This window comes from Lentinus tigrinus (assembly GCF_003813185.1).
Source record: "Lentinus tigrinus ALCF2SS1-7 unplaced genomic scaffold L226scaffold_49, whole genome shotgun sequence".
Lineage (NCBI taxonomy): Eukaryota > Fungi > Basidiomycota > Agaricomycetes > Polyporales > Polyporaceae > Lentinus > Lentinus tigrinus.
The window spans coordinates 47,624-64,994 of NW_027137958.1; the positions used below are offsets into that span (position 1 = coordinate 47,624).

Genomic DNA, 17,371 nt, shown 5'->3' on the forward strand with positions numbered 1-17,371 from the left:
GCAGGACCGCGTTGCTGAGTCGGAGAGGTGTTGTGGCGTGTGGGGATGTCTTTGGGCGCTGGACAAGAGACGGGGAGATGGCATGAGGGTGCGGACTGCATGGACGTACAACGACGCGATCGCGGGCTCGTGAATGCGTACCGTATGTAGACCGGAGCGTCGATGTCATGAATCTTGCCCAGGTCGTCGAGCTGATTGTGCATACGCCACTTCGGAGACTGAGTACCGGGCGATGTCACGAGAAGGAGAGGTCCATTGGGAGGGAAGTAGGCAGATCTGGTGGCAGACGGGGTATGCTGCGGAGGGGTAGATGTTTCGTGGATACGAAGAGGGTGCAATAGTAGGAGGCCTTGGGATCGCGTAGATTCTACAGATGCTCGCTGGTGAGTAAGTTCACTACAAGACAGAATGTGCCCCAGCACCGATGAACTTACTAGATTGACTTGTGCTATTCAGAGAGGCGCAGTCAAAGGATTTGCAGGGTGGTAGCGCAGCTGTTTTACTGGTCCCAGGAGTGACTCTGCGACCGGAGCGCGACAGAGGAGGAGCGTTCCCGGGGAGCAGCGAGGCAATCGTGTCCTTGTGCGATTTCAAGGAAAGTACACGGCGAGCGTCATTAAGTTTGCATAGTCTGGCAAGTAAGGTAGCAAGAGGAATTGAGGCGAAACGTGGGTGCAGAGCGAGAGGACATCGTCAAGGTGGAGGACAAGAACCGCGCAGCCCACGCGGCGCGGCGCCAAACGCGGCATGTGCGCCTAGTTCATACCCCACTTCAAGTTCCTCCATCTCGCGAAACGTTCCAGGACCTCCGCCGACTTACTCACCGCACATGTCTACTTACTCGTAAGTCAACTCCTGTCGATATATGCATCGAGCACCATAATCTTACGGCTTACTAGTATCCTCACTTTGGACGACTACTCCATTCTCCGTCTTTTCGAACATGTGCACCTAACCGTTGTCCAGCTACTGTGAAGATGATTCTTGCACGATCATAAGTATATCTTGCATATGCAGGAGGCTTTGCCAGTTGGCAATGCCCGTGCTCTTTGCTCGATGCTGGCAAGTGCTAGGAGATTCTGTTGGAATCGCCTCCGATGAGTCGTTGGTACGTGCGCTCTATGACCTCACATTCGGTACGTTCGGCGTACAGTCCAGCGAGGATGCATGCGCTAAAATTGCATAGAACGATAACGATCTCGTGTCGCTGCGTCGACAGCTATCCCATGGAAGACCAGTGGGGCCACGACATTGACAAGCCGCAAGACTCGGACGTGATTTGCGGTGCACTGGCCGTCCCGAGTCTTTGCCATGCTCTGCACAACATGCCCGTCTATCCGTGGTCGTGATTCGCCCCGAGGAGTCCCATGTATACGGACATGGCCTTACCTGGGAGACACTATGCGGTTTACTGTCTCTCCCACATCTCACACGGCTGGTCCTCGATCGGATCCATGTACTGAGTATGTCCGATACCTCCGGAGAATACAGCGACACCCCTAGTAAACCCGCATGCGCCCCTCACCTGCCTCGAATATCGCCTTCCGAACATACGGCATCGTATAGTCTATCTTCGGAGGTTGATGCACTCGATCGCATGCTTCGGTCGTTCCATCTCTCGTTGGAGACGCTGTCACTTCCTTCCGAGCCCACGCCCATGCATGTCGTACAGCTACTCGACTGGCCCCGCCTCCGCGAGCTCCGTTTGCGGGGTATCCATTGGACCTCCCCACATGACCTCATCACCACAGTGGTAAGCCTGTGTATCTGTCTCGTATGGACGGTTCCAGTGATAACTCCCGCCAGCTTGACATTGCGCGTTCTTTTGCGCCGCTCCGTACTTTGAAGGTGCACCTGGATTTCCCGGAGATTCCTGGGCCTATGCTCGATGGAGGAGACACCCATGAGGACTTCGAGCGGAGACTGCGGGCAGAGACTGTACATTGTTTCTAGTACATACGAACATCTGAACATGTTTTTTTTCCGATATGTAGTGTATGTGGTTCATAGAGAGTAATCGAGATTGGCTGGTCTTTGAACTGCATACTGTACTTCTCATGAACAGCAGCTTGTAAGTACAATGGATTCAATGGATACAGCAGGAATCGTTTGGGACGACATCCACAGAGATTTCCGCGCTAAACTGAGACGACGGAATTCTTCACGTCATGCCGGCGGATAGGGGAGGTCATCTCAATACTGTTACCATCACCCCCTTCGCCCTCCATTTCTTGGGTCACCTTGATATCTATCATCGCCGGAGGCAGTTCCCCGGGATCCTGTGTGTGATGACATCAACTCAGTTGGGCGTACTCAAGATGCAAGACGAAGAAGCACGATGCCCACCTGCGGCACGTTCCAGCGCTCCACGGTGGCGAGGCGGTTTGCCCGAGCAAGGATGCCGGTACCGAAAGGAGAACCAGTGTCGAAGATCTCTATCCCACGGCTGACAAGGAGCTTGCGAGAGTTCAGGCTATGACAGGTTGAAATGAGACGGTGCCGTGTCTTGGGACCGAAATTGAAGTCAGAGACGCACACACAGAAGATAGTGTTCATGGTCACTGGACCAGGCGGCGCTGAATAAGTGTACCGAGTCTCCTTGAGGTGATGCAAGATTGGCAACTTACATCTGGTTGCGATGAGAGTCGCAGGGACCCAGTACAGGTCGTGCGGCCGGGACAACGCCTGCATAAGGCATGTGGGTCAGTGCGTGCTGGGGCTGTTCGACTCCGGAAAGAAGACGTACGAGTACTAGCGATAATAGATCACACACCCTGAAGCAAATCGTGAGGTAGGGTACATTACTGGGGGCAGACTGTAAGTCAAGACCCACACGTACAAGATCAAGAGACCTACACAGCTGTCAGCGATGGGGAGAACAAGGGCAACTTTGGGGACATACCGGTATTGATGCCATAGATGACGAACAGATCGATCCATGAGTCGTTACTGCAGGATAATAACTGATTTAGAGAGAGCTGAGTAACTCCCTAGGAGTAAACACACCCTCTAGTCGTTGCGTGATGACTGTTCCACAGGACTGAAAACACAGATCCGCTCAGGATCAGGTCGACCATCGTGGGTGCTGCTGTGTTCACAGCGAGGACCCACTGCAAAACATGATGTATGAGAATCTGAGCTAATCCCGGATGGCGTGAGATGCTCACTTGATTGTGGGTGAACGTGAACGTGGTTCGTATGTCGTTAGAATCAAATCTTGCAAGAGTCATGTCAAGATAGCGTTGCCTATGATATTTCCGAGGAAACGTACCCCTTTATGGCCAGCACTGCTCAGTGATCACGGTTAGCCATCTGTATGAGCATCGTAAGTGAACACTCACAGATCTCAGACGCTGTGAAGCCAAAGGTGAATCTATGTAAGCGTGTAATACTGCAGATAACACCATCTTACCTAGTCGCAAACCTAAGAAGACAACCTGCCCTGACTGTCAGCGATACCTCTCTGAATTGGATGAAGCACACCGACGGATATCGCTGCCAAGACCTTGAACTTGAACCCAACTGAAGCGCACATCAGACACCTCACAGGACAGATTAAAGAGAGTTGGAAAACGCACTCAAGGAGACCCGACGCGCGAAGAAGCTGAGGAAGTATTCATATCTGCGACGACGGACCGATGGAAAGGATCTAACATACCTCTGAGCGGTAATCGAGACAAAGGCCTGTGCAGGGCAGAGTCAGAACGATGTGGAATATTTCTGGGGCAGACACATACCGAGGTAACGACCATCATCTGAGTGGAGCGGGTACGTGATGTGAAGAGCGGTGTCATCATAAGAGACGACAGGACTTACATTGGCGGACCTGAGAAGGAGATGAGTGTGTCACTACCCCAGATACAATAGAAACGCACCATGCTACTTCATTGAGAACCACAGGCTTGAAGTAGTTGCTGACAAGATAATAGTAGCTGAGAACGTCTTCAGTACGGATACGTAGGACCCAATAGCAAACAAACGAGTATCTTACCAGGCATGGATGATAACGATAGTATGGAAAGTTGAGAATAACCTATCAAGATAGTAAGCCCTGTTTGTTGTGACGATATATGCAATGAGTGGTCGCACATGGTAAGAAAGGCCTGCGGAACGGCGTAATGTGAGCTTGATAACCACGCTATGCGACGAAGAAAACAGCAGGGTTAGGATGAACATACTACTGCTCGGATGGACAGAGAATCCGTCGGGAACAAGCGCATGTATCGATGAAACTGGTGAACTCCGATACCGTAGAAACTAGTAGTCGGCTAGTCAGCGAATACAGGCCTGACGAAAACCATTGCGCCGACTTACACGACAGCGATGAATGCGCTAATGAGCAGCGCCCCAAATGTGGTATCAATGGAACGAATCATTGGTGTCCCATTCTCTGAGGCCATCCTGCAGGATTGCAAGGAGGGAAGGCGAATCTTTCACGGTCGTCCAGTAGGTAAGAAGCAACGATGGGAGAGTGTCATCGCCGCGTCTACATATACGGTACGTTGGCGGGGTCCGACACAGCATCCGTGCGAAATCGTGGAGAGCCTTACACTGACAGTGCACTTTGTCGGGCACCCGATCTGTTCGAAGAGATGGAGAAGGATAGTTAGCTCACTGCATGCACCTTCGGGCCGCGGATGGAAACATCAAGATGCATGCAGACGCCTGAGAACTGTTTTCACTTCCCATCCCGCGCACCCCGTGAGCTGAATAATTCCGAGAGCGGAGACAGTCTGTGTGAAAGCACAAGGTCAGAGTTCAGATTGTGTTGAGAAGCGGGTGAACTTCGATGATGCCAGACTGCATGCGCGCACTGCAAGCTCCAGCGCTGAGATCTGAGAGCGCAACCGCCATGTGCTCGTTCCCTAAGCAGGTCGACCTTCCTACTGCGGAACATGTTCGGACGGCTGGAGGGCGGGACAAATGCGGCGGGATACGTACTCACTCATTGCCGACTCTGAGAACAACAGCTGCGAGGAAAGGGTGATATATTGGACGTGCGTGATCACACCCATGCAAGCCTAAGGCAGACAAGGTAGAGTATATCGTAAGAAAAGGGCATGGATGATGAATCAGAGTGGTGAACCAAACATGATACTGACTAGCGCGAGCTCTGGGTCGAAGGGCACAGCGTCCCCTCGAGCCTAGTAGAAGCCACTATTTAGGAGGGTGCGTCGCCGAGGGGAATTGGACAATGGAGATTCCGGCCGAGCTTCATCCCACCCAGACAGCCCATCGCCGTCTCAAGTCGGACTCAGTGTCGACCGTGTACCGCTTCAAACCAACAGCACGTAGAGAGCTTGCAACCACGGCGTTGAACGGGGCAGGCCTAGGCGCACTGGATGCCCTTCGTTGAGCACTGCGCAGCCATACCCCACTCAAATGTTCAAAGGGGTGCAGTGGCGAAAGTTGGAAGATGAGGGCGCCAGGTTCGATATGATGGGGCCACACGGGTCACGGGCCCTAGTCGGCGGCAGGGTATCCATACCGCTTCCGCGCGACTTTCGTGATGAAGCCCGGGAAGAGCCAATATATGAAGAACGCCGTCTTGCCCCTGCTTGGCACCCACACAGTCGTTATGCTCTTGTCCACCGCGTCAAGCACGCCAGCGACGACCTCGTCGTGGGTGAGGCCGTAGCTCTCGGGATCCTGCCCACGCAGCTTGCCGCCGTCTGCGGCATTGCTGAAGAACTCCTCGCCGCGCACGGTCGAGGGAAGGACAGCGGTGAACGTTATCCAAGGGTTCTCGGTCGCAAGCGACTGGTAGAACGCGAGCACGGCAGCTTTCGAGCCGTTGTACAGTGAGAGTGTTGGTGCGGGGACAACGGCAGCCAGGCTTGCCATGAGCACGATGGATGGCGCCATTGACGATGAGAGGGCTGGGATCTGAGAACAGAGAGCATGAGGGGCAATGTCGGTGCGGAAGTACCGAGGAGCACACTTACGAAGGTAGCTGCAGACACCACGGGGCCAATGTAATTGGTCTTGGTGACATTCTCAACGGTCTGCACAGCACGCTGGATGGCTGCGGCGTCGGGCTCAGCAGGAGTAAACGTGCGTCCCTTCGCTTCAAGATCAGAGAGCTCGCAGAACGGACGGAAGGTCGGGACACCGGCATTGACGATGAGAGTATCGAGGCCTCCCCAGGCTGCACAACAGAGCTTCAATACGCGGAGGAAGCCAGATTCGATAGAACGCCACTCACCATCCTGCACCTTTGATCGGAGGTTCACGACGGTGAAGTCGCCTCGGACGAACAAAATTCGCTCCCCCTCGCCGGCCTTCGTGACCTTCGGCGCGATGGCCTTGCACTCGTCCGCCACCTTGAGCAGCTCCCGCTCGCGGCGGGCAAAGATGCAAACGTGTGCACCCTCCTGAGCATACTTGAGGGCAAGGGAGCGCCCCATTCCCCCGGACGCCCCGAGGATGATGACGCGCTCCTGGGAGCGAGGGAGTTTGCTCGAGCGGCGGGGTTTAGACGGCCACATGCGATACGCAACAAAGGCGGCGATGAGAGCAGCAACAACGGGATGGCGACCAAGTGCAGCGGTCACTGACTGGATATTAAGGTAAGATGCAGTGGACAAGCTCATGGTTTTGAAGCCAGACTACAGAGGGCGAGGCGGGAAGCTTGTTCTTGGAAGGGGCGGAGTACTAGGAAGACAAGGAGAGTGTACCACGCTGCGTCCATGAGTCCCCTCAAGGAAGCCGCAGCACGATCAAGAAGCCGAGCGTGTTTATCGTGTGAGACCAGGAGGTACGGCAGAGCACAGCTTGGGCGCGGAAATGGATAGATACATCAGCGCTCGAGAAGTACCGTCGGTGACTGGCCAGACCAGTTCCCTGACTTCCGGTTCAATTCTACAGCTCCGAGAACGCCGATAATGGAGAATCGTGGACGATGTGATGGAGGACAACAAAGAGTCGGAAGGAGGCACCAGTGCCGAGAGCATGACAGGATGCGTCCTGTCAGTGTATGGGCAAAATGGGGCATCGCATACCGGCGCGCCACGTCGGTACTCGCCGGAACACGTGATCGTGATGTCGGCACACGAGCTCTCCTGTCATATAATAATACTGCGGTGCAACGTCCACTTCAAACCCCACAAGACGATGAGAAGCGACTCGATAGCGATCTGGAGAAGATTGCAGCAAGGATTGAGGGAAGATCGCTGATAAGCCACGGTAAGGGAGCGCTCAAGCCTGTCGCTTCATGAAGGAAAACAGAAGCTAAAGTTACACCTGACTGGAATTGCTACTTCCTGAGTACTATAGAGACGACTCGTCACACTCTGATGTCCTTGGTCTTCTTCGTCTCACAGTCACGGATCGTGCCCGCCAAGCTGTATGCCAATAGAAGCGATACAAACCAATAAATGTTTCGGGGTCTTCTACTGTCGTATGTCATCAGTTGTAGCCCTTGGGGAGAGCGAGCACACATCAGCTATCAATATCAGGGATTCATGCATAACACGTACCCCACGGCTAACCTCCTCAGCAACACCGCGGTCATATGCCTTTGCGCCATATGAGCTACCAATAAAGTGATACTGAGGAAACAGACTTACACCGCGGCCATCGTTATTCTCTATGTCCCGACGATTATATTCCTGGAATAAGGGAGTCATTGGCGTCTACTTCTTCCATAATTTATACACCCCTACCCCGCGGCCATCTTCCTCAGCAAAGCGACGGTTGTATGCCTGTGCCAATGTGAATCCTTAAAGAATTGTTGTAAATAATAAGACGTACACCACGTCTATTAGTCTCATCTATATCCCAATGGTTGTATCCCTGGTAGATGTGAAGATATCAGCACTGTTCCGTGGAGGTTCACGACAGACCTACTCCTCGCCCATCTAGGGCGTAGCACGGGTCGGGTACGGGTGACGAAGAGCCTACCCGTACCCGTACCCGCGCGGGTACCATACCCGTGGGAAACGGGTACGGGTAGGGTAGACGGCGGGTATACACTCAGAGCTCACATTTCTAGACTCGAAATGAGTCTCAGGAATGCTTTGCTCTTGGTTCAATGGCGTCTGCGACCATCTGACGGGGACTGAGAGGTTTAGGAGCACAAACCCCCACCGTACCCGTACCCGCGACGGGTTTACCCGACCCGTGCTACGCCCTCCGTCGGGAAGGCCATTGCAGACGTCATGCACAAGGACTCCAAGGAGAACGAGAAGGACAGGGAGGCTTTGGCAACGTCACGATGATTGTATCCCTGTAACGTGGAGAAAAGTGATGACCGGAGTGATGTATGCTGGATATAGTAGATGCACACTACGCTCAGTATCCTCCGCACGAACGTAGACCTTCAAAGTTGAGAGCGTCAGTTCAGGTTGGGATGCATCAATTGTGTGATGAGGTACCGTATCGGACACGACGGCGGCCGTCACGACGGTAGACTGTTGCATAAGGACGGTCAGTTGACATCCATTCTGGGAGTGGAGAACCGACAGTGGTGTAACGGAACCAAGTGACAACTTACCTTGTCGATGAGAGCAAGTGCGGCAAGTACAAGGGCAGGGAAAATGTGAATGAGCTTCATCTCCTTGTTCGCGATCTTCTGTGGTACTGACCGAGGCAAAGCCAACCTACATATATACCTCATGTCATTACATCCGTGCTGCGGGTAATGTCATGAGACAACGTACCACTGGTGAGCGAAATAGCTCCAAGTGCACTAGATGTTTATGAATAGCAACAGAAATAGGATTGCTTCCGAAGAGCGGAGCAGCGGGGGCTAGAGACGTCCCTTTCCTGATATCGTCGTCAGACTCTCAATGAAGCATGTTTCATGAAGAATGACGGTGTGGAAGATGTGACTATCTGCGCTTGAACCATGAACTTCAGGCTTGCATCCTGCCTAAGGGCGGAGCCAAGAGAGTCGCCGTAGTACTACGTAGTACTGCCGCGGCGACTTCTGCGACCGCTTCTGCGGATGCTATTGGTTAGTATCAGGAGATAAGAATTGTCCCATCTCACTATGATGCGCTGATGACACAAGAACTGTGCTGACGATTTAAGAAGTACTGTGCTGGAGAGTCTGTATTGGAAGGTGATGCCCTCCTCCGTCGTGCTCAAAGTTATCTCAAATGTATCGGATGATCTGGGTAAGAAAATTCGATAGCACATCATGATCATTACTTCCTGCTCTACCTACCAGTTGTGAAGCTTTGCTAAACCCTGAGGCTGAGGCGGAGAATGTCAGGGCGAGGTTGGGCGAATGACGAGCGGGACCCTGAATGGTCTAGAATCAATCCGCCATAGATTTCATGATCAATGCTCAATCAATAGCGGGACCTCCACAGATAGAAGAGGAAAGCAAAGTTCGGTCGCTCACTCGCAGATACAGTTACGAGTAATGGGTAGAAGTGGTCACTGATCGATGCGAGCGTCTGATTTGTGATGCAGCCGGCGAGTACCGAACGAGTCAAGGAGGCATAGCGGTCAACCACGCAGCTTTTGCGCGCGCGCTTGCCAAGATCCATAATTCAGAGTGCCGCAAACCTGCCGACTATGCGGTTCCTCTACATGACACAGTGAACTTGTTCATGTATCCTCCAAGCACACTCAGCCCAGTGCTGTGGTTCGACTGTGTTGGTAATCTCACTTAGCCGACTATTTCCAGGGCAAGTCCTGCCACTCACGATGGTCGTGCGGAGCCACTTTTACCACCAGGCCATAGTCTGTTACTTGGATCACAGTACACGAAAGTGGTATCAATACTCTCTCACGATCAATTCTCCTCTGACGAAATAAGAATACATCTCGTAAACAGTTTCCATCGAATATGACAGCTTCTAGATTGCAATGGACTCAGCACTGTATCCGGAGATTGTGAAATCAAGACAGACCTTGAGAACGGTAACGTGCCCAACTTAAGGTCATAAAGCGATTTGACAATTCAGTTGTACCCCTGAGGCAGGACGAACAATCAGCAAGTCGTGAGGCATAAGCGCTCCAAGATCACAGGTCGTACACTGCGGCCGTCCTCCTCGCGGCGGTTGTATCCCTGTGTACACGTAAGCTGCAATCTTTCGGTGGCTGCTGAAGACTCAGATCAAACTTACGCTTCGGCCGTCAGTCTCTTCGGTGCCACGACGGTTGTATCCCTGTATGCACATGAATGATGAGCTACAGCTCAGAGACATCGAGGGCCAGACCTACGCTTCGACCGTCAGTCTCTTCGGTGTCACGACGATTATATCCCTGCCATGTCATCAGAGCATCAGGCGGGAAGGCTCGTAGGCGTCCATCAACTGACGCACACTTCGTCCATCGGTCACTGGTTCGACAACCCCGGGGGGCTGGGCGATCGACTGTATCCGCATCGGAAATGTCAGCGGCGAGCGGTTAATTCGGAGAGCGGCGGTCAAAGACAAACCTTGTCGATAAGGACAAAGACGGTGGCGAGCAGCAACACGGAGAAGAGGGAGGTGAACTTCATGTTTGTACGGGTTAGTGGAGGTCTGGGACGCTATGGAGATGAGAGTAAGCTGACTCGCCTTTATATGCTATGGACACTGCAGCCGCAGTCAGAGGAACAGGGACCGGACCGGCTGGAAATGCACAGAGCGTGACCGACTAACCACACGGGCCCGGAAGGACTCCATAGTGGTGGGGACGATCCTCCTACTGTGCACCGCGAATCGGACTGACCGCATGAGACCTCGCCCGGCACCTATTGTCCTCTTGTAGACAACACTAAGGCTAATTCAAATCGGATACTGCGTCTATCATGCTGCGTATTGGTGTGAGAAATGGATTATTGCCAAGAGTGAGAGCGGCGGTAAGTATGTGGAGGTACCTGGGTCTTGGGAGAAGGGCAGGAAGCCGATTCTGCTGCTACACTTTGAAGAGCTTCCGAGGTTTGGAAGGGTGGTCATATTTCGAGCAAAGACTTCCTCCTCGCACTCAACGAGTTCTTAATCCGAGCCATGGATCCTGCCGATTCTCTTGATCGGCAAGTACGGGTAGCTGTTGAGCCTGGGAGGTGAGCGGTCCCGGATTCACCGGATTCAATCTTGGTGCGACGTAGGTATCTGAAGGAATTGAGGAGGTTGGCTCACGTCTGGACCCATAGATGGCGCTATCTCTGCCAATCCAAGGATAGCGTCAGGGGTACCTCCATGATCTCTTGTGGTCAAAAATACCGGTGGGTCAATTTTTGCGACAAGTGATGATGAGAACAATGAACTTACCTCAACTTCTTGAAGCTGATGGACCTAACTCCGGCCCGCGAAGATTCAGTCGGGCTGCAGCAGCCCACGGTTCTAGTAGTAGGGCACAGCTGCCTCCATGGGAAATGCGGGATGCCGTAAGTTTCCGCGGAGAGTGGTTGGGACCGGTAGCCACGTCTCTACGGTCACATGTTGGATGGACTGGTAGCAAAGTCCTTGACGACGCGGAAACTGTGGTCTGTCAGAGCGTGAGAGGAAAAGGAAAGCTGTTGCGAGATACAAATCTTCCAGAGGACACATAGTGTGACCACACCATCTAAACAACCCTGGCATGAGAATGCTCTATGCATTTCCAATCGTCTTCCTAACCATCAGCTCGTCATAGGCAGGAACGGGAGGGCGATCTATGATTCTGTCGCGCACCGCTCACGACGATATGGCACGAATATGGTGAAGATGCACTCACAATCCCGGCCCTCCGGCTGAAATGGGCCGGGCGCGCAGGTTCGAGTCCTGGATACAGCCTTTGCGGCGGCCAGGCGGGGGGTGTTTTCCTCCACCACAATTCGTTCTGATACTTGATACTTCGAGGAGGACCACACTCAGAGCTACTTGAACCTGGTTTTGTGCCTTCGCGCAGGCGTTCTCCTCCTCGGGTGACCATTGAGTCTGACCCTTTTCTCCATCGCAGTGATATCTATGTCGTCTAGCAAGCACCCTGGAGCCTACGTCCGACTCGCCCGGCCTTTCGAATATGCCGCCGTCACCTGAGTCCTCACGCGTGCCTTTGCAAAGGACCCGGCCATGAACTGGTATGGTTGCGTCACAGCGCTCGTCGACAATATCGACTCCCCAACGCCGAAGGCGGAACGTACCATGCGGACCTTGAGCTGGTTCCAGGAGGCCTTGGTCAGGGCCACTATACTGGTTGAAGGCGTCGTCACGGTGGTCGTAATTCCCCAGTCTGCCGGCAAAGCGGAGGACCACGATGGTCGCGGTAGCACTGAGGGCACGTCGGAGACTTCGAATGAGGAGATCGCGGCGGCGTCTCTATGGCTGCCGCCCGGCAAGACGCTCGACATGGGACCCAGGACTGTGATTCGGTCTGGTGTCCTGAAGGTTCTTTGGGGTTGGGGAGTCAAGGGCGTGAAGGTATCTGTAACTCCCCTGGTTGTCTAGACGAGTTACTTCAACACTGATGTGCGTCACGTCTCAGCGCGTATTGTTCGATTTCTCGCCTGCGGTGGAAAGGAGCCTAGAGAGGTCATTCAAGGCTCACGGGCACGATCGGCTTGATTCATGGCACTTGCTTGAGGTTGTCGTTGATCCTAACCACCAGAAGAAAGGTAAGTGACATTTCCGACCTTCCTTTGTTCGCTATTGACAACTCGTACTCTGCTCCAGGCTACTCTTCTCTACTCATGGAAGAAGGATTCCGTCGTGCGTTCCCTAAGCCGGTCCACTTAGAGGCTACGACGTCCGTGAAACGAGACATATACGCGCGTTATGGCTTTGAAGTGAGTTGATGGCCGTGAAGACATGTGTTTCGTGAGATGACTTACGACATCTTCGTACAGGTCGACGAGGAGCATCAATTTGGAGTCGGACAGGTCGACAAGAACGGTATCAAGGCCAAAGGTGAAGCTGCCACAGGGTATCCTGAGTGGATCATGACGAAGGTGACCGATCGTGTTCCCTGCGATAGTGTGGTGACTTGCACGGCCTCATGCTCTCTATATTCGAACAGTGGTCGACGTGATGTCACAATAAATTGGAGATCAATCCTTGCGGCTCTCACCAATGGCAGAAGATATCACACCTTCTCGTATATCCAGAGATCTTATGTACCGATGCCTCCACGCATTTCGAGAGCGTGTGCAGACCTATAGACCCAAATGCCGTGATAAGGCGCATTTGAGCACTCGCCTCAATAGCATATGCGTAGATCGTACGCGTTTCTGGCTAGCCATCATTGAGGTTCGTATTCCTAGCACTGAGCGTCGAAAGCTTCAAACGGCGAGCATGTTGAGATGGGTGTGTCATACACCAGAAAGCTGACGTCAGACTGGCGGTCGTGTCGGTCGGTCCTTCATGCAACAGAACGATTGCAAGCGCAGATGAGGCAAGAACGAGTATCGATTTGGTGCAAATTCGACCCTGTGAACCGATGAATTACAGTGACAGATTGCGAGCACACAAACGCAAAGAGCAAAAGCGCTCTCTGCCGTCACAATCACGAGAGGAGACCTCTCTCGCGCAAGTATACTTCATGCTCTTCGCGGTGCTTCAGCACCGTGGAGTCGACCGAGTTCCTCCAGATAGGGAGGGCGATCTGTCGCATAGGACGAGCGCGTGAGTACCGAGCGCCAGCAAGCAGGAATGGGACAGAAACACGTACGTAGCCAATAAGCCCGTGGACCCAGTCCAATGCGTAGCTATTGCGCTCAGTCGAGCCTGCCGTCGAGCTCCGGAAGACGTTCCCGATGAAGTCTACTGTGATGTGGAACTTCCCGCTGCGTACGCCTGCCAGAAGTATACGTTGAGTAAACTCGACAACTCGGAGGGAAGGACACGCACCGTCCAAGATGATCTTTGCGACGACCTCGGGCGTCGCACCTTCGTCAGTCTCTTCGATCTTAAGCGTGACTTTGGGCTTGACTCTGTTTTCCTCTGAGTAGCCGGGACTGTAGATCGTGCCCGGGAAGGCGACATGAACTTCGATCCCGTACAGCATGAATTCGGACTGGAGGGTCTCCGCGAGGCCTGTCACATGCCGTATATAAGCGAGCGAACACGGGGTGGCCGTAGCTGAAATGCGACAGGCATACCGCGGATGGCGAACTTTTCGGGCGAGTAGGTGGAGTGGCCGACCATAGAGAAGTAGCCAAGGGTGGACGAGCAGAAGACGATCTTGCCCTTGAGTCTTGACGCCTTGCTGGACCATGGTTTTCGATGCCGCCTGGGCCGCGGGTGTTGGAATGGTGGACAGACAGGGAATCACGACACACATGGGACTCACCAGAGCTGTGAACGCCTGTGCGTAGTATGTCTGCTCCATACCGGTCCTCAACGACTCCTCTGTCTGCTCGACAAAGAAACCCGGTCTTGAGGCGCCAGCACACAGGGAGAACGCGTCAGGGCATCGCCCGTCGAATGGCTTACTGGCAGCTTTGATGGCAGCGGCAGACCCTGCTTCGGTGTTCACGCTGAAGGAGTAGGCTCGGAAGACTTGCTGCGAGTTCTGGCGGGCTGCCTGCGGGAAGGTTCGGACGCGAGAGCAGAACACAGGGACGTATGGGCAGACTCACCTCGAGCTCTTCGAGTGCCTTGTTCAGCTTCGCCTGGTCCCGGGAAACGATGAAGACGTACGCGCCGTTCTGAGCGAGGAGTTTTGCGAATGCGAGGCCAGCCCCAGAGGACCCGCCGGTCGCGAAGCAGTGCTGGCGGGAGAATCGTCAGGTTAAGGGGTGACGGAGAGGGGATGCTGAGAGACAGACCTTGAGATGGGGATCCCAGCGTTTGGAGAAGCCGAACATGCTGACACTGGCAGCGAGGAGGACAAGACCAGCCTTGAAGCAGAGCTAAAGAGGCCGTGGTGTGCTCTGGGATGGACTACGGCTCCGGGCTGAACCTTCGACTAGGTCACCACAGCGAGCACTCTGTCCGGCTTCTTTCCTACGTGACTCGGAGGAGGAGTAATGCTTGAGAAGGTTTCGCTCCTCTCCTCAGGTACGTGATAGACGACCCAGTTGCGGTCGTCTCTGGGTCTTCGAAGCGCCCAATTAGCGGCCATCGGGGCTCGGCATCCGGACTATGTACGGAGTCGGATGAGACACGACACATGCAGAACAAAGGGTGAGACATACCTCACTACGGCATGACACAATCGCAGGATCCATGACTAGCTGAGTAGGTGGTCCTCCGACAGCTTACGACGGTCTCGTATTTCGATGGCTACGGAAGCGCGCTCCGAACACTTGATACGAAGGTGGATCCTGAGATGACTGCGAGCTGACCAGGGGTAGGACCTATCGAGCAGGATCATCTAGCTCCGACTACATCACGCCATGGATTTGACAAGATAGGTAAGGCAGATGGTCAGCTCGACGATGAGCGGCGGAACAGTCGGACCTGCAGTGATGGTCGACAGAATGGTGAGTGACGTTGAGGGTAAGCTCGACTGAGTTGTGTACGTACCTCAGAGGACAGACCCATCAGGCTGAAGCCCTCAACGACTACTGCGAGCGGTTCTGTAATCGGCTCTCCAGCACTAAGCAGATCCCAGCGATGCATGCGCTAGAGATTTTGCCATCCTTGTCACTTGTGTTGCAGCAACGTCGACACAGCGGGTCTTGTACCTGCCGTGACTCAGACCTCAGGCCCGGTCCTCGAGGCCTCACATCTCGAATAGTCTCGAATAATGGCTCACTTGGGCGGGATCGAAGGGCCGGCAAGTGCACCGCGAAGGCTTGCAGGCTGCAGCCTACTAGCCTGGGACGTGAGGCAGATGCACCAGCGAGTCGAACCGGAGGGCAGAGTGCTCATCGCGGACTAGAAGAGATACGCCGCGGTGCTCGAGCTCAGCACGTGGTCGATGAACCCGACGATGCGTGAAGAGTGCATTGGTCTTCATGACTCTTGCGCGGTCATTCGTCAGCGCAAGGCTAGAATCCACGTAGTCCTGCTACGTGCTCGTTAGTCCTGCCCTGACTTCAGAGTAAGTCCGCGCTTACCAGCCTCCGAATAGTTCCGGAAGAGCCTGCTATGATTGAGGTTCAAACAGACGCTAAGCTGGAGTGGACAAGGCAGCGTTGGAAGGTAAGCCAAGTCCGCACGGTTCGAGTAGGCCACTGCGCACCACTCATCGCACGCGTTCGACGCCGTCGGCGGCCGTACCCTCACATGGTTGGGGACGGGATGTGGGGGCCCGGATCCTCGACATGTCGTCTGTGCCCGACTCCTTAGCTGAAGTAGTAGACACTGGGGCGTGAGATGTCAGTGACAATTCTGGTAGCGTCTGAAGGACAGCTTACCTTCCCCGACGACACACGGTGCTCCTCATGGGCTGGTCTACGTTCCTTCGCCGCAGGCTCGCAGGACTCGGCGCTGCCCTTTGCAGTGACGAAATCAAGGACGGTCGGTTGCTGGCGAAGATTTCCGCTTGTCCAGAGCCTCGGTTCATATGCCTCTCGTAATGCGATCCGAGCAGATGTATTACGGTCGCAGACTGCAAGAGTGGCGATAGCGGCGTTCCTCGGGTATGACTCCATAGCATCAAGTCTCCGGAGGAAGGACGTATCCGTGGGACGATTCGCAGCGCGAGCTGCCACGTACTAACAACATGCTCATCTGCGCTCGGGAATCCTGAATTGCTCGAATGGCACGAGCAGACTCCGGTAGTCAAACTGGCACGCGGCACGGTCGGCTGGGCAGGGAAGAGCAGCGGGTGCAAGAAGCGCGGGCGTGGAGGTGCAGCTCAGTCTGCGCAGGACCGCGTTGCTGAGTCGGAGAGGGGCGGGCGCGTGTGGGCATGTCTTCGAGCAGTAGAGTTGGACCTTAAGGGACGGGGAGATGGCATGAGGGAGAGGACGGTATGGTCGTACAACGACGCGGTCACGGGCTTGTGAATGCGCACCTTGTAGATCGGAGCATCGATGTCACGGAATCTTGCCCAGGTCGTCGTGCTAAATGTGCATACGCCACTTTGGAGGCTGAGTGCCGGGCAATGTCACGAGAAAGGAATGATAGTAGGCAGATTCGGTGACACGGGGGGCGCGCAATGCTGCTCATGAGTTAAGAACTTGTCGGCCGGATGGGGGACGCGACAATGTCGGTAGACGGGGTATGCTGATGACGCGATCAAAACGCGAACAGAGGAGCAGTGAGGCAATCGCGTCCTTGTGCGGTTTCAAGGGAAGGGTATGGTGGGTACAATTCAATTTGCATAGTGGGGCAAGTAAGGTAGCAAGAGGAATTCAGGCGAAATGTTGAGTGCGGAGCGAGAGCACATCGTCAAGGTGGAGGAGAAGAAGAACCGCAATTTGAATTCCGAAGCCCGCGCGGCGCGGCGCCAAACGCGGCATGTGCGCCTAATCCACACCCCTTCCTCCATCTCTCGAGACTTTACTTTCCATGTCCTCCGCCGCTGACTTACTCGCCGCACATGCTTTTAATATATGCAT

The 17,371-nt window shown here is 54.2% G+C and overlaps 7 protein-coding genes across 7 annotated transcripts; 2 read left to right on the top strand and 5 right to left on the bottom strand.

Moving 5' to 3' along the window:
- The first annotated feature begins 1,257 nt into the window (after positions 1–1,257).
- On the top strand, positions 1,258–2,061 carry L226DRAFT_278533 (uncharacterized protein). Its single transcript, XM_067673550.1, has 2 exons — positions 1,258–1,753; positions 1,807–2,061. The coding sequence occupies exons 1-2, from the start codon at positions 1,466–1,468 to the stop codon at positions 1,951–1,953; spliced, it is 435 nt and encodes a 144-aa protein (XP_067529816.1). The 5' UTR covers positions 1,258–1,465; the 3' UTR covers positions 1,954–2,061.
- L226DRAFT_539922 (uncharacterized protein) lies at positions 1,914–4,448 on the bottom strand. The gene is made up of 22 exons (XM_067681763.1): positions 4,315–4,448; positions 4,179–4,257; positions 4,090–4,103; positions 3,992–4,033; positions 3,876–3,932; positions 3,817–3,826; positions 3,738–3,755; positions 3,659–3,684; positions 3,579–3,604; positions 3,488–3,522; positions 3,413–3,437; positions 3,342–3,353; positions 3,272–3,287; positions 3,168–3,216; positions 3,007–3,110; positions 2,903–2,949; positions 2,840–2,852; positions 2,747–2,774; positions 2,628–2,685; positions 2,537–2,561; positions 2,347–2,473; positions 1,914–2,279 (listed from the first exon to the last, which is right to left on the bottom strand). The coding sequence occupies exons 1-22, from the start codon at positions 4,398–4,400 to the stop codon at positions 2,139–2,141; spliced, it is 1,038 nt and encodes a 345-aa protein (XP_067529817.1). The 5' UTR covers positions 4,401–4,448; the 3' UTR covers positions 1,914–2,138.
- Positions 4,449–5,463: 1,015 nt separating this feature from the next.
- Positions 5,464–6,593, bottom strand: L226DRAFT_471949 (NAD(P)-binding protein; the record flags this gene model as incomplete). Its single annotated transcript, XM_067676424.1, has 3 exons — positions 5,464–5,886; positions 5,946–6,148; positions 6,206–6,593. 3 exons carry the CDS (start codon positions 6,591–6,593, stop codon positions 5,464–5,466), a joined length of 1,014 nt encoding a protein of 337 aa, XP_067529818.1.
- A 3,280-nt stretch (positions 6,594–9,873) lies between these two features.
- On the bottom strand, positions 9,874–10,490 carry L226DRAFT_278561 (uncharacterized protein). Its single transcript, XM_067673551.1, has 5 exons — positions 10,394–10,490; positions 10,278–10,328; positions 10,177–10,218; positions 10,080–10,121; positions 9,874–10,021 (listed from the first exon to the last, which is right to left on the bottom strand). The coding sequence occupies exons 1-5, from the start codon at positions 10,454–10,456 to the stop codon at positions 9,944–9,946; spliced, it is 276 nt and encodes a 91-aa protein (XP_067529819.1). The 5' UTR covers positions 10,457–10,490; the 3' UTR covers positions 9,874–9,943.
- A 1,503-nt stretch (positions 10,491–11,993) lies between these two features.
- L226DRAFT_616935 (uncharacterized protein) lies at positions 11,994–12,948 on the top strand (the record flags this gene model as incomplete). The annotated part of the gene is made up of 5 exons (XM_067686967.1): positions 11,994–12,341; positions 12,406–12,535; positions 12,594–12,706; positions 12,767–12,868; positions 12,937–12,948. 5 exons carry the CDS (start codon positions 11,994–11,996, stop codon positions 12,946–12,948), a joined length of 705 nt encoding a protein of 234 aa, XP_067529820.1.
- Positions 12,949–13,422: 474 nt separating this feature from the next.
- L226DRAFT_526702 (oxidoreductase) lies at positions 13,423–14,725 on the bottom strand (the record flags this gene model as incomplete). The annotated part of the gene is made up of 7 exons (XM_067679071.1): positions 13,423–13,521; positions 13,588–13,712; positions 13,767–13,952; positions 14,018–14,148; positions 14,198–14,442; positions 14,498–14,629; positions 14,687–14,725. The coding sequence occupies 7 exons, from the start codon at positions 14,723–14,725 to the stop codon at positions 13,423–13,425; spliced, it is 957 nt and encodes a 318-aa protein (XP_067529821.1).
- Positions 14,726–15,859: 1,134 nt separating this feature from the next.
- Positions 15,860–16,562, bottom strand: L226DRAFT_278579 (uncharacterized protein). Its single transcript, XM_067673552.1, has 4 exons — positions 16,223–16,562; positions 16,048–16,169; positions 15,923–15,980; positions 15,860–15,873 (listed from the first exon to the last, which is right to left on the bottom strand). The coding sequence occupies exons 1-3, from the start codon at positions 16,457–16,459 to the stop codon at positions 15,965–15,967; spliced, it is 375 nt and encodes a 124-aa protein (XP_067529822.1). The 5' UTR covers positions 16,460–16,562; the 3' UTR covers positions 15,860–15,873; positions 15,923–15,964.
- Positions 16,563–17,371: the final 809 nt, after the last annotated feature.

Bases quoted from the DNA above. Each gene is read 5' to 3' on its own strand.
- L226DRAFT_278533 (XM_067673550.1), top strand. From the start codon at position 1,466: ATGTCCGATACCTCCGGAGAATACAGCGACACCCCTAGTAAACCCGCA. The intron at 1,754-1,806 runs GTAAGCCTGTGT...AACTCCCGCCAG, and splicing joins ATGACCTCATCACCACAGTG to CTTGACATTGCGCGTTCTTT.
- L226DRAFT_539922 (XM_067681763.1), bottom strand. From the start codon at position 4,400: ATGGCCTCAGAGAATGGGACACCAATGATTCGTTCCATTGATACCACA. The intron at 3,605-3,658 runs GTATGTTAGATC...ATACTTCCTCAG, and splicing joins GTCTCGATTACCGCTCAGAG to CTTCTTCGCGCGTCGGGTCT. The intron at 3,438-3,487 runs GTCGGTGTGCTT...CAGTCAGGGCAG, and splicing joins AGGTCTTGGCAGCGATATCC to GTTGTCTTCTTAGGTTTGCG.
- L226DRAFT_278561 (XM_067673551.1), bottom strand. From the start codon at position 10,456: ATGAAGTTCACCTCCCTCTTCTCCGTGTTGCTGCTCGCCACCGTCTTT. The intron at 10,122-10,176 runs GTAGGTCTGGCC...ATGTGCATACAG, and splicing joins AAGAGACTGACGGTCGAAGC to GGATACAACCGTCGTGGCAC. The intron at 10,022-10,079 runs GTAAGTTTGATC...ACGTGTACACAG, and splicing joins AAGAGACTGACGGCCGAAGC to GGATACAACCGCCGCGAGGA.
- L226DRAFT_278579 (XM_067673552.1), bottom strand. From the start codon at position 16,459: ATGGAGTCATACCCGAGGAACGCCGCTATCGCCACTCTTGCAGTCTGC. The intron at 16,170-16,222 runs GTAAGCTGTCCT...CTCACGCCCCAG, and splicing joins ACCGTGTGTCGTCGGGGAAG to TGTCTACTACTTCAGCTAAG.